General features: G+C 46.7%; 4 protein-coding genes across 4 annotated transcripts; 1 reads left to right on the top strand and 3 right to left on the bottom strand.

Annotated features, from left to right (window-relative positions):
* Positions 1 to 4,629: 4,629 nt before the first annotated feature.
* Positions 4,630 to 5,419, bottom strand: LY89DRAFT_690272 (uncharacterized protein). The gene has a single exon (XM_018216065.1). It carries the CDS (start codon positions 5,248 to 5,250, stop codon positions 5,032 to 5,034), a length of 219 nt encoding a protein of 72 aa, XP_018063568.1. The 5' UTR covers positions 5,251 to 5,419; the 3' UTR covers positions 4,630 to 5,031.
* Positions 5,420 to 6,002: 583 nt separating this feature from the next.
* On the bottom strand, positions 6,003 to 8,469 carry LY89DRAFT_788118 (uncharacterized protein). Its single transcript, XM_018223136.1, has 4 exons — positions 8,282 to 8,469; positions 8,050 to 8,225; positions 7,884 to 7,992; positions 6,003 to 6,257 (listed from the first exon to the last, which is right to left on the bottom strand). Exons 1-4 carry the CDS (start codon positions 8,423 to 8,425, stop codon positions 6,036 to 6,038), a joined length of 651 nt encoding a protein of 216 aa, XP_018063567.1. The 5' UTR covers positions 8,426 to 8,469; the 3' UTR covers positions 6,003 to 6,035.
* A 986-nt stretch (positions 8,470 to 9,455) lies between these two features.
* Positions 9,456 to 11,505, bottom strand: LY89DRAFT_628233 (alcohol oxidase). Its single transcript, XM_018211179.1, has 2 exons — positions 11,161 to 11,505; positions 9,456 to 11,109 (listed from the first exon to the last, which is right to left on the bottom strand). Exons 1-2 carry the CDS (start codon positions 11,407 to 11,409, stop codon positions 9,493 to 9,495), a joined length of 1,866 nt encoding a protein of 621 aa, XP_018063566.1. The 5' UTR covers positions 11,410 to 11,505; the 3' UTR covers positions 9,456 to 9,492.
* Positions 11,506 to 12,566: 1,061 nt separating this feature from the next.
* LY89DRAFT_690269 (uncharacterized protein) lies at positions 12,567 to 13,661 on the top strand. The gene has a single exon (XM_018216064.1). It carries the CDS (start codon positions 12,920 to 12,922, stop codon positions 13,451 to 13,453), a length of 534 nt encoding a protein of 177 aa, XP_018063565.1. The 5' UTR covers positions 12,567 to 12,919; the 3' UTR covers positions 13,454 to 13,661.
* Positions 13,662 to 13,702: the final 41 nt, after the last annotated feature.

Raw genomic sequence — 13,702 nt, 5'->3', positions numbered from 1 at the left:
TCAAGATGTTGGCCTCTGGCCGAGGCAAAGGAGGGAAGTATATATATACCTCTCTCCTATCTTCTAGTCAGCTCAAATGTGATGGACTATCGACTCGTCTCGCCAAGAGACTCGATCGTCAGGACCCTGCCCAACCCTGCTTTACCCCGCAGATCCGCTCCACCAAAAACGTCATGAGTAAACCACACAAGCTCGCATACCACCGCAACCCCAGCCAACCCCATCACTTCCCCGGCCGTGCCATTCAATCTGAGCCACCACCGTGCACCACTTAATTACCTCCGGGTGCACACCTAAGACAACACCCAAGACGAAGCTAGTAACATCTCTTATGCTGTCAAAACCACTCGCAACAAATCACACGCGCAGTTCGTACGCGGTACTTGGATTGGCACCGCGCCTCCTCAGCGGCCCAAGCTGGGCTCCAAGGCGCTATTGTTTCGGTATCGAATCAGCACACCATTGAACCTTCGAGCTAGTGCGAACCTTGATTGAGTGGTTGTGCTGCAGCGAGTGTGACTGGACGATAAGGGGGACGGGTTGATTAATTGCAGGAAGAAGGTAAACCATGCATGTGATGGAAGCACCTTCCTTGGCATTGCTCATGATCTGATGGGATCGCCGTTGATACGTAGATTGAGAACGTTTGATGACATAGATGGATTTCTTCCATGTGTTATCGGCCGTGCATGCTGTATGTGCGTTTGTGGAGTCCAATTCCTTTTTCTTTTATCTGGGCATATCGCTGATGCACAGATAGGACCATGATGCATTTGTCATGGAATATGAGTGAGGTTCGTGAGCTGTCGTTTGTGATTACCTTACTGTAGCTTGTGAAGCCGCTGTTCGGCTTATTTTGACCAAAAAAGCCAAGCTCGTGCCCCGCTGCCTGTGCATACACTAAGCGTAGTGCTTGGTGGAGATCGGCTCAGCCTTAAATCGGTGAATTGAAACGAATTCAGCTTGAGGGTCTGGGTCTTCCCCGCGATTGAATTGAGGGGTTGGTTCTCGGCCAGGCCGTAATCACTTCTGATGGAGATTGTGACCACGCGGCGAAGGATATAGCGAAGAATGCATTTCCTGCATATGTTGTGTCAGTCTGGAAAACATATTTATAGTGCTGCAAAGTGAACTCTTCTGGCGTACCTTGGCTACTCAATCGATGCCTCTCTGTACTGAGACGGAGTGATCAACTGAGTGTACGTCTAAAAGTTTATGTCAGCTTATTCTGACCATAGAGAAACAAACCGAATAGCTTGAAGTCCGTTCAGATCTTTCGCCGCAATCACAACTTTGCTCGAAGGAAGCAATGTTAGCGAGAACAACTTTGCAAGGACAAGGCCCTGTGTATAGTTTGCCGGGACACGACATTCCAATCACTTGTATCTTGAGTCTTGGTACTCCAGCAAGACCATGGGATCATTGCCAACCACTTACGGCTGAGATAGAGACGTGGTGATTGAAAATCCTCTTCAGCTACTCGCGAAATTTGCAAGCTTGCTTCCAATCGGGAGACCCTCTTACAGAATTTGGTTGTCTGGATCCAGCCCCCGAATGGGATTATGCCTTTGGAGAGGAAGCATCGTAAAAGGGAGCCAACGACTCAGCCAAAACTTTCTTTCTATGGTTCGAGGAATTTGCCGCAAATGGTGTCCCAGGTGCTGGTGGTGTTTGAAATGGAATCTGACCATTCCGCATCCACCTTGGCATATGCGTTGAAGCTTTCAGCCTTACCTTGACCCACACAAAGGTGAATTGGATCCAATAGCTGAGGACTAGAGTGAGCATCCTTCGTGTCGCGGACTCAAAGCGTCTCTTTGTACATTCAGTTGTTGTGCAAGGGTGGTTGTGGATGTGGCGATGATTCTAGCCACGAACGCTTGCTGGTCCTCTCATGGGCTTGAGAACTGCGGAGCCTGCTGCAAGCCACATACAAAAAATAGATCCTGGTACATGCGGGGAAAGACTCGTGCTGGATGTCTCGAGAGCTTAGAGTATTGACGACTAGATGCTGAGCTGATGGAGTATGTTGTCGTGAGCCAAGACATGGTGTTGCCGGGTAAGTCTTAGATCCGATGACAGCAGGTCGATGTTATAATAGTACTGTAGAGTGAAAAAGACATTCCAACAAACAGCTGATAACAGTTAGAAGTCAAGAAAGTTGAAGAGGAGAAAGTCTCGAGCCCGTGTTGATCCACATCAAGCCTGGCTTGAGCTTGGCGCCCAATTCTCCTCAAAATCCGGGACCGCTACAAAGCCTCTAGAAAACATTCAGGGAATGCGATCTCGATCGTCTCATTTGAAGCATGACCTACTCTTCCAAAGCAGGTGATTAAGCACATAGCAGCTGAGCTGCAGCAGGGTCTTCTTCGATGCCTTGCATTGAGAAAGAAACCGGGGACGAATGAGTACTTGGAAGTTATACGCATTGCATGCAAAAAGCAAGAAGAGAATGGACAAATCGAAGATTCAGATTAGCAGGTACGCGGCAGATAAACCCTAGGACAAGATGAAGTTTGGCACCATAGCTTCGTGGTAGGTTCCAGGTTGGGAGGGCTGACGGTCTCCTCTGTAATTTCTTCAATTCGCTATTGCAACATGGGCTTCTTTATAAAGCATTGAGAGGCTCCAAGTGGTCGTCAAAGTAATGATTAAAGAGGGATCTGTAGATACAAGCGTCGTCTGATATGTCTGGAGAGAAAAATGCCATGCTCCACTTTTCCGTCACGTGCATTAGCTCCGGCTTTTCCCGACTTTGTTGACCTCCTCTTTCCCGACATGATCTTCTCTTCATTCTTTCATTCTTTTCTCATCAATCACTTCTTCGCAACAACAGGAAGTCTCCTGCAAGACCACCATCTTTGGTGCATACACTTCCTGCGAATCACTTCTCAAAGCGCTTGGTGCTTGGATCCAACTTGATTTTCTTTTATCCGAGTATCTAGCTGCGTGCATCGCATGAGCATTCACTTCTGTTCATACTCAGATTTTCTAGAGCATGCTTTGACGTAATTTGTGCTTGTATTCGTCTGTTTGTTTCGGTCGGGTGCTCCCAGTCGATATTCTCAAGGGAAGGGAGAAAGACAACACCAGGTGATGCCATCCAGATTGTTGTGTACCAGGCTGGCATCGGTTCCACGCTCATGGTACTGAAGAATGCTCTACTCATTCGAGAATTGCGCATTCCATTATTTCTGCCAAGAAATTAGATATCCGACGGGACTTCACAGGTACACCTTGATCCTCACCCATCAAACACTCTATCAGCAATGCGCTCCCTGATCTTAATCTCTCTTGCTTTGTATTCAAAGCCCTCAAGGTCGAGTTTGTTTGTCCATCCCTGGTCTACGTTTGAAGTCCGAGAAATGCGACCTAGTGGAATGGAGGTACTATTCCACACTTCAAGGTCGAGGCCATGCATCAGATCATTGATTGATTCAAGACCAGTGTTTGTTCTTAAGTAAGCATCATTTGCAGAGGCTTTGGATCCGCTACAGAGTTGACTTAACAGAGCAGATGGCGATTTCCAGTCAAATGGGCTTGGGTCGTGAGACGGGTGATGCGGTAAGTATCCAACACCACAAGGGCCTAAGCCATAACAAGGCCGGGTGGTACCAAGGAACTCTTCTGTACGAATTCGGGAGACAATGCCCTCTACGCATTCAGGCTTGATTGAAATTTCGATTGCATATGCTCTATTGTTAGCGCAAGCAACATATATGTTTCCATCATCTCCAGCTAACAAAATTCCGAGCTTACTACTTAATCCTACTGGATAGCCATGTGGAGTGATCTAACGTGACCAAGGTAATTCTTGTTCCATCTGGCACGGCTTTACAAGTTTGTCTGAGTGTCGATGTCAAAAATCTTCTTGTGTAAAACTGGGCAGCCAGAAAAATGCTTTACTAAGCACATAATCCACATTCAGCATCGTATTAATTCTGATTTATGAGTGTTAGGAACTTTGGAAGCAGGTCCTGCTGCCTGGACACATTGAATTGTTGGTGGCGTAGTTGTGCCCTCCTGAATGGCAGGTTCTCTTCCTGGCCGGCGGCAATGCGGCGGCTAGTCGTTCATCCCCCACTCTCCCAAACTCCATTGAAGTTCAATCCTTCTGATTTTGATATCTTGCACATCAAACTTGCTTTGTAGCAAAGAATATTGATCTTCGGATAGGCGATACTCAGGGCAGTTCTGTTATTCCGTAACCCAGGCTTCAGCGTAGGAAATGGCTCTGCAAGAAAAGACAACATTCTCTGCTCCGAAGGATAATATCCCAGGAGCGAGTCGTCTGGCCTTGCATAATCCACTCTGACAATCGAGCATTCTCATCAGTGGTATAGGTAATTCCGTATTCACATATGCTTAGACTTGCCACCACTCACGGATAACCTACTCCTGGCAACAACATGTAATAGCTACTCATTATCAGACTTACCTGTCTCTTATATAGACTTGAAAGATGGCTGATGTATCGAGTACAGGGCAAAAATTTCCAAAAGGACATTCTTCAACTATCGACACGCACGTGCTACCCAGTACCCACCCCACGCATCGCGCGATACGGTACGAGAAGCAACATCTTTACTGGGACAACACTACACTCCAATCTGCTTCATATGCATCAATTTATTTCCTCTGTCTACTCATGGTGTTTTATCTCATCTAATCATCTAGATGCAAGCATTTCCCTTAGACGCTATGCTAAGCTCCACACCTCAGCTGAGAACTGGCCCTGAAACCCCGCGAATCACCTCATACCATCACACCAGAAATGCAAAGAACACCCAATTCGAATCCCAAACCCATGCTTAGCTAAACTCCCAGAGAAATAGAGCGACCAGCATATTCATTGCTAGGAGCGAAGGAAACAGAATCCGTAGCCAACGCCATCCTCGCAACTCCGAGCCCAGAGAATGTCGCTTTCAATTGCGCTTCCCTCCTTCAATGCAGTCCCATCCTGTACTACCCATCCCTCTCCCTAGCCTTTCTAAACCCCAAAAAGTATTCAAATTGCTCCTCTGCTTCCATTCACAAACCAGCAGCATGCCCACCCCTCGGAAACGGCCCATTAACGCTCGTCATCTCCCTAAACATCCCTAACTTCGACACCACACGTCGTCTCTGCGCAGCTATAGCCGGGACCGCAACAGCAGCTGCTGGTGCGCCCAATTTGCCGTACATGAAAGTGAGGACAGCGATGTTGCCGGCTGAGAGAGCGAGGTAGAATGCTGGGATCATTCCTGGCATTTTGGAGTGGAGATGTTTTGATTTGTTTGAAGTTGGAAGGTTGAAGTTGCGATTTCCACGCAATGTTTTGCTGTACTTTGGAAAGTGTGTTCTCAATGCTAAGTTTGGAAGTTTGGAAAAGAGCAAAGTGTTGAAGGAAGAGAACAAAGAAGAGCACACGAGGAAGAGGGGGAAATGGTGCGAGCGCCGGGTGGAGTCATGCGGAGGCGGGGTACGATAGCGTGAATCCCGCGAGCGGGACCCCACGTTTCAGTGCATTTAGTGGCGCGATAGTGACTGGGAAGCCTAATCTCATCGTGGTTAGTGGGCTGAGTTGCGGCACAGCGGTGAGTTGCTTGCTGAGGATTGGGCTTGTTGTACGGGTTGTTTTGCCATCCTTCGTCTCTCGAGTGCCTTTTCTGTTTCCACATCTGCAATATGTCCCCTTATCTGTCATTTTCTCGAGGCTTCAGCAATGAATAGTTGCGTTGATATATTGCTTCTTCAAGCGTCAAAGAGGGGTAACGCATGAGGGTCATCCCGAGCGCCAAGCGAGAAGTGGCGCAACTTCATGAATTGACAACAACGCTGTTTGACATTCTATTGACTATCAACCTGAGAAAACGCGGAATTTAAACATCTGTAGCATCACTGATCTCTGAGTCTCGACTGCATCATGACCTATCTTCTGGAGCTTCCTAGGCCGCCCGTGCAAAAGTTTGCCATCTCTGTCTGATCTCTGCTGGCTACTGAGTGAAACGATCTCTCCATTTGAATTTGAAACTGCTGCCTTGTTCAATTGACGACTATACTGGGCACAACTCAATGCCTGGATATTGATCGTGAATGTGGGACTCCATTTCCATGGTGCTAAATGAGCCTTCGTTGAAAGTTGCGAGTGCTTCGTTAATGGACACGATCACTTCATCGATAGTCGGTCGCAATTTATGGTCTGTCTCCCTGCATTTCCGAACGAGTTCTTGGGGATACATTGAGCCAAGGCCTGATAATCCCAGTGTAGATTGGTTCTGCGTTTGAGTGAGTTCATTTTCTATGAAAAGTTCAAAGAAGACGCCACCAAGGTGGTAAATTTCAGACTCCAGTGACAAGCGCGCGTTCAAAGTGCACTGAGGTGGCTCTCCGTTAGGATCCCTTGCATGCGGAGAAGTTTGGTCGCTAGATGTTATAAAAGTGGATTTGTGGAAACCACCAAGGACGGTCGATTTGATGTCTTGCTGAAGGTACTGAATCAGACTGTGGTATTGGTATCTATGTCGTGTTCCCAGCCTCTGTTTGTTTGCTACTCTCCAGCAAAATAAATTCAAACTCGAATCCCAGTGAGATCCCATGAAAATGTTATTTGAGTTGATGTCTTGGTGTAATATACCACTGCGATGGCATGACTGCACACCTCTGGCAATTGCGAGCGCGAGGCGAAGTGCGATGGGGGGAAATAATACGAACCCCTCTGTCCTGGCTCGATCGAGCAGATCCTGAAGTTTGCCGCCAGGATAATATGTCATGTAGATTTGGCATTCCATCAGTCGTGAATTGTAGAAACAACTCGTGCGTTTTGCAATGTTTTCGGCATCTTCTGGGAAAGCTTTCCACAATTCCATCTCCTTTCTCACAGCAGAAAGATGTCCTGTATTTGCAATTTTGACGACTCTGCATACCATGACCTTGGGCCTGTTACTTGACATTCAAGAACGATACTAGGAATTAAAAGTACATACTTCCTTATCCTCTCGCCTGGACACTAGAAAGACCTCCCTCTCAAGTCCTTGGACAAAGTCGTATTCATCTGTTTTGTCCTTAAAGATACGGTTCATTTTGACGATTGAGTTGGTGTGCAGCGAATGTGAACTTGGAATTCGATAAATGTAAGTAGCAATGAGCGAACGAGGATGTCTGCAATGGTGCTGCAAATGTGAATACTAGAATTGATGTTGGTGAAGAAGAACTATAAAAGCTAAATCTTGGGAAAGAAAGAAGTAAGCAGACGAAGTGCTGCGAAAGGAAAGAACGGAACGGATATAGATCTGAATGAGGCAAGTGCCTCCAGCAACGGCGAACAGTCGTGCGGGACTTGCTGAGGATTATAATCATTGAGAGTTTCTCCATTGCTAATAGATCCTCTTATGCATAATGTTAAACGACTCTCGTAATTCATTTTTCAATTTGAGATCTGTTGCTCTGAGACTCAGTTGTCTTTAGTTCAGTCACGTGAATCGATTTCCTCCCACGATTCCCTTCGATCAAGCACGGCACTGCTTGTCGCGCATTTTACTGGCTAATTGATACATAAACATAGGGCAACTCAATTTACGGTGTTCTCCTTAGACACCCAGAGGCCGCTGAGAATGAAAACAGCGATGTCTGTATCACACATGCAATCTCTCCGCATCACAAGTCACAGCGTCAGGAGAAGATCTCATTAAAATAAAAATGTCTGCATAATGATCCAACCTTTAAGCAAGTCCAGCTTAGAGAAACGGAGTCAATCAGGACCATAAAGTCCTCCTCGTCATTTGTCAACACCCTAAATTTCCTTCATCGGTCCTTAGGAGAAGTTGAATTCTCCTCGCAGGTCTCAGCTTATGCCTATCCTCTCATTAGCTAGCCCTCGTTCCCGCAGATTTCCATCAACTTACATCAAGACAGTAATAAATACTCTTGCACGCATATCCGTTCCCATCATAATACATCACATGCTGATCATCTTTATAGATATCGAAGTTATGATAAGTGTTGGTTCCAGTCCTGTTTCAATCCTCGTCAGCATCACTCCTTAAACAAGATAGGAAGAACAAAACTCACCCAACCTCGGTATAATCAGGCTCAGACTGAGCATAGGCCTCAATGTTCCAAGTGAAGGTCGTGCCAGTAGAGAAAGTGCAGCTTTGCTCGAAGCCTTCCCATGTATCGATGCCGGAGATGAAACATCCGTCTCCGGATGGTGGGCTGTGGTTGCAGTCACTGTCGTTGGGGCAATACTTTTTAATTTTGTTAGTGGCGAAAGCTCGAAAGAGAAAGAGAGAGGGGACTTTACAACGACGACGGAGTACTCGCTTCCACAGTTCACGAGGTGAACACCTTCGCTACGTTTGGCGAGCTTGGTGGCTTCTCCTGCAATGGGAGTTGCGATGACACCTGCCAAGAGAGAAGTAATGGCTGCGAGTTTGCTGAACTGCATTTTGGTTGGTAAGTGGTTGCTAAGAGGCTTGTGGGAGCACTGGTTGCTTGAATCAATCGGCCAGAAGAGGCTGTTCTACTGTGGTTGAGATCTTGTCTGAGAGGAAGATGATTCTGAAAAGTGAAGGGATGCCAGGTATTTATCTACATCCTCATAAACTCCTCTTTCTGCTCATGAAGGACAGTTCACACGGCCCGATACCCAGACAGAAAACTGTCTATAGCCTTTGCGCAAATTTCGGCGAAGACGAGCTCGTCAGAAAGAATACAACTTCTGATCATTTCTGACACAAAGATCTTCTTGCTTGACGACTGACACTCAGCAGCATCGCGGAGATTATTCACAACACCACAACGGGAAATTGTGCAACTATCGTGAGGAAGCCTATTGCTGATTCCCCTCAATTCGAACTGATGACTACAGCCTCCGTTGTACAAATACCCGCATCACATGACACCAAGCTTTTCAGTGGCTGACACGACTTCTTGTTTAGGTAGAGCGCAAGAGTACAGCATCTGCAATTCTGCAAATAATCACATTCCACGGTTCTGATGCTGTTGACTAAGGTCTCGTTCTGTCCCCTAGTTTGGCCTCAATTTCCATATACGGTAAATGGACTCCAAGTGTAGAGCTTTGACGAGAGGCTGTACTACCTCGTATCTATCAGCCTTTCGGGACTGAAGTTACAGCGTCATAGCTTCACAGTCAATTCTTTACTGTTACATCCTCAGAGACTCACGTATTTCAGAGCAATTCGCTTGTCACGTGCTCGAGATCACTGGCTCATGCCTTATTTGCAGGCGGTGTGTAGTGTCTTGAACGGGCGGCGATTTGTGTAGAGTAGCGCTCAATCGTTCCGCTGTGTGATACTCGTCTTATCAATTGATAATAATCTCCAATCGATCCCATTACGTCAACACCACGCTGAGGCAGAAAACCAACTGTTGGGTAGAATAAGCGTGAGGCTTCAGGGGTAAAGAAGCTAAGAGCAGGAACCAACTGAGAACGAGTCCTCAATTCATCTAATATTCTTGAACACCAAATCTTTCTTTCTCTGGATCTCCTGTCTAGTCCCGAGACCAATCTTCTTTAATCAAATCAGCACCCCTCTCAGCAACAGCGTAAACAGCCGTAATCGGATTTCCCTTCGCGGCCACAGGAAAGATACTCGCATCACAAACCCTCAAGCCCTTGACACCATGGACTCTCAGTCTCTCATCAATCACTCCTCCCTTCTCCTTGGGCAACATAGCACAAGTTCCCATAGGATGAAGATGGGTGATCAAACTATCCCTCACAATATCCTTCACCTCTTCCAAGGTCGGCTCTTTCCCATCAGCAAATCCATACGGTAATCTCTTGCCATTTGGCTTAAAATGCTGACTCAGTGGAGGTGTAGAGATTATCTTCTGCAAGAATTGAACATGTCGAGCCGCAATCTCCATGTCAAGTGGGTGGCTCAAATATTTCGGATCGACAAGAGGCTTGTCGTATGGAGAACTGGAAGCAATGTGAATGTTGCCTTTCGAGAAAGGATGGTTCTGAGATGACATGAAGGTGATGTAATTTCCTTCTCTGGGTGGTCCTTTGTCTCGACCCATGATCGCGGAGATCGAGTCGTAGCCAACGACCCTGCACTGGATCTTGACGAGCATGTATTGGCAAGTGACTCCATCCTCGCTCTTGAAAAGATCAATGAGTGCATCCTCAAACTCTTTGTTCTTCGCATCACTCGATGCCTTCTTGAGAATCGCTTGCAGTTCTTCAGCTGAGGCTGGGTCGAAGAGTGACGAAGGTGCATATGCACAAGTTCTGAAGAAACCACTAAGTGGACCAGACTTGCTCTCTTCATACATCTTGATGAGTCCTAGCATAATAGAGGGATCTCGCACCAAAGCATCGGCGGTCTGAACTCCGTCTGCAGCTTCGAAAGAAACACCGGTCATCGCGTGATCTTGAAGATTCTCGCCCACGTTCGGATTGTCGACGAATACATTGATACCATGCTTCTTAAGCAACGCGGAGTCTCCAATGCCAGAGAGCTCTAGAATCGACGGTGAATGAAACGCTCCTGCGCAAAGAATCACTTCTTTCTTGGCTTTCACCTCGAACGTCTGTCCTGCTGATGCGAATCTAACACCAGTCACAGATACTCCTGTGTCCGACTTCTCGAGCAAAATCTTCTCGACCAATGCTTCAGTAGCGATATGAATATTTTTTCTCTTTTGGACCTCCGGTCCCAGGTAAGCGGACACAGCCCAACTCCTCGTCTTCGTCGCCGGGTCAATGGAATTAGGACTCGCCGATCCTCCCATCGTCTTCTCATTCCAACCCATCTCCTTCGTGATCGTCTGCATGGTTTTGTAAAAGTCTACATCGACATCATTGTAAGAACCTTCACCACCAAAGCTAACTTGAATTGGTCCATCATCTCCCTCTATCACTTCATTGAGATGTGAATATTGCTGATGCAACTTCTCTACATTAGGCGATGGAGCATGGGAGGTGTGGAATTTCCTCTGATATGGCTCCATGGCTCTAGAGTTCCAGGAAGGATTTCCTAGAACAGCCCAGGTATCCCATGCTTTGGGAGAATTGTACACGACCTTCATTTGGAAGAGTGCGCTTGTACCTCCAAGGACCTTTCCTCTTGGGTGAAAGACACGTCTTCCTCTCAATTCTTTCTAGATCTCGTCAAAAAATCAAGTCAACTCTCTTTCCGATGGTTCACTCACCTGAGGGACGGTCTTGAACTCCCAATCATATTTCGGGTCATCGTAAAGTGTTCCTGCCAGACCAGGAGTCAAGATTTTGGGATCCGAAGAGTGATCTGCTCCAGCTTCGAGAACGAGAACATTGAAATCAGCTACTTCTGAAAGTCGTGAAGCAACAGTCAATCCAGCTGTTCCGCCTCCGATAATTATAAAGTCGTATGCTTTAGACAATGCTGAGGGCGACGCGATGAGGGGTGATGCCGGAGTCATACTTCCTCACGAAGGATCCAAAACAACGGTTACCGACAGAAGTCAATATTCGTTTAGCAAAGCGAGATGATTATTTAAGTGTGTGATGATTGATTTATGTCTTGGCATAGATGCTGAGTCGCATATGAATAAGTATGATGTCGGATACCCATCCTATTGAATAGCCTTACAGTGCGAGATTGTCTGACGTGAGAAAATAGTTTAAGGGCTGCAGCCCAGAACAAAATTGCCTTTTAAGCCCGTTAGGTCCATCATCGTTCCGAGCTACAGTACACGCATTGACATGAATCTCGCTCGCGCTGGACAGAAAAACCCGGACTAATTAAGCGATGGTTCGAGCAACATACTCTTTTCAATTCTCAATTCCATTTCTTAGAAATATTAGAAAATAGAAGAATTAATTCATTAGAGAGCTGAGATCTGGGTCTCTTGAAGAGTATAATCTCATGAGCACGCGCTCAGTATTGACAATTCAGTATTGTTGTGAATCGAGGGTAGTTTTTCTTGAGGTATTTATTTCGTCTGGAGGTTTCTCTCCACCGCCAGTCTCGGTGCTAGTGAACGCCAATTGCCGCCGCTAAGGTCTCCCTTTGGACTTCCGCTCATGCAGGCAAAATGGTTGAAATCAGAGGTCAGACCCCTTTATTACTGAGAACAATCCAACTCAGCTGCGGGCCCTCGATCACGTGGCGCCACTTCCCCTCCCGGTTCTTCAGAGCCCAGAGCTCGTGGAGGTCCATTCCCGGCTATTGCATAAGATTGTACTGAGAAGGTGGTGATCGATTGCCCATTCTCTTTCGGTTCTGTAGATCCTTAGTGATTTATTGTGCAAGACTTCCAGAAGAAGTATTAAGTGCGAGGTGCGAGTTCGCTCTCAGCTTCTGGCAAATGGGAGCCCAATCAAGTCCTCGTATTTGACGGGCCAATGGGTGTTGTTCTGTCATATCCAATAACTGCAGCAGTTGATCTGTCACGCTATGACACGCATGAGATACCAATTGCTTGGCGTTGTGATTGAATTGGCCTTCACGATAGAGTGGGACTTTCTCGACATCTTCAGAATCTTCCAGCACTGGTTGTAACAAGCTCTCTCCTCGAATTTTGAAGGCACCATGTTTTCAAAGCACCACACAAAATTGACTGTTTGATTTGTGTTTCGATGACTGCCAGCCCATCTTCAGTTCATATAATTTAGTATTTGACTCGCCGACATGCTCGTTGCCCCTCGCTGCCCCGCCCCCTTTTCCATCTCGCTTAATTCGCTCCTGCTATCATTCGTCAATGAACATTTCAAGTTGTTCTCTTTCTTGTACCTTGTGAATACATTCGAATCCCAAATTTTAATTCTCAAATGGAGCAGTATTTCGTAGCAAAGATGAAGGCCAACATAGTAGAACTTTGACTCCATGTTCAATCATACTTTTTGATCAGCGGATCGAGTTATCAATCAAATTCCTATAATCACTCTGTATTTCATCAGCTAGACTATCGATCAACAGTTCGCAGATCGATGCAAACATTTCTATTCCTATCTACCCACTTCATCCCCCTTTCTACTCGCGGACTAAAGATCACTGGGTACTCCTTACAACAGAGACTGAGAAAAGCTCCCGACAACCGCAACTCCGAATCACAAACCCTTACACCGCAACACACCTCGGCATCGAGCCTCACTGAATCTCCAAATCCTCCCGAACACAGCCACGATTCCCATCCCCCTCGCACGGAAAATACCCACCTGCCAACAAACGAGCTCCTCCCTCCCATTGGCCACCATATCGTACACAGAAAATCCAAACCTTCCGTAACACATTCCACCGTACAAACACCTTCCTCTTCCCTTCCTTACCGTCGCTGCTATTCCATCCTGGTCTGCTTCCGGAAACAGGTACAAACCCGACATCACAGATACCTGGCCTCCACCAATCTCGTTCCACACCAACGCAGTGTCACACAACACAATCTGCTGCACGAAATACACATCAATCTATCGAAAACAGATGCACCCCACGGCTCAAAAATCCAGTTTAGGGGCCACCGGTAGATATTCCTCCGTGAAGATATTTTTAGCTTCCCATTCACTTGTCGAAGTCAGGTTATTTGAATTTGGAATTATCCCACATGTGAGAGGTAGAGGCGCAGTTTTCTTTTTCCCGACGACTAGGCTAGACTGCTGTAGTAAGGAGGGTGGATGGCGGGCCGCTTGACGGGACGCGATGGTGGAGGGAGGGGTTGTGATAATTTTAGGGGCTGAGACTTTTAGCGTGGGGACGGGATGGTAGGAGGGGCAAGC

The sequence above is a fragment of the Mollisia scopiformis genome, assembly GCF_001500285.1.
Source record: "Mollisia scopiformis unplaced genomic scaffold LY89scaffold_29, whole genome shotgun sequence".
Taxonomy (NCBI): Eukaryota; Fungi; Ascomycota; class Leotiomycetes; order Helotiales; family Mollisiaceae; genus Mollisia; species Mollisia scopiformis.
This window is presented reverse-complemented; position numbering and strand designations above follow the sequence as displayed.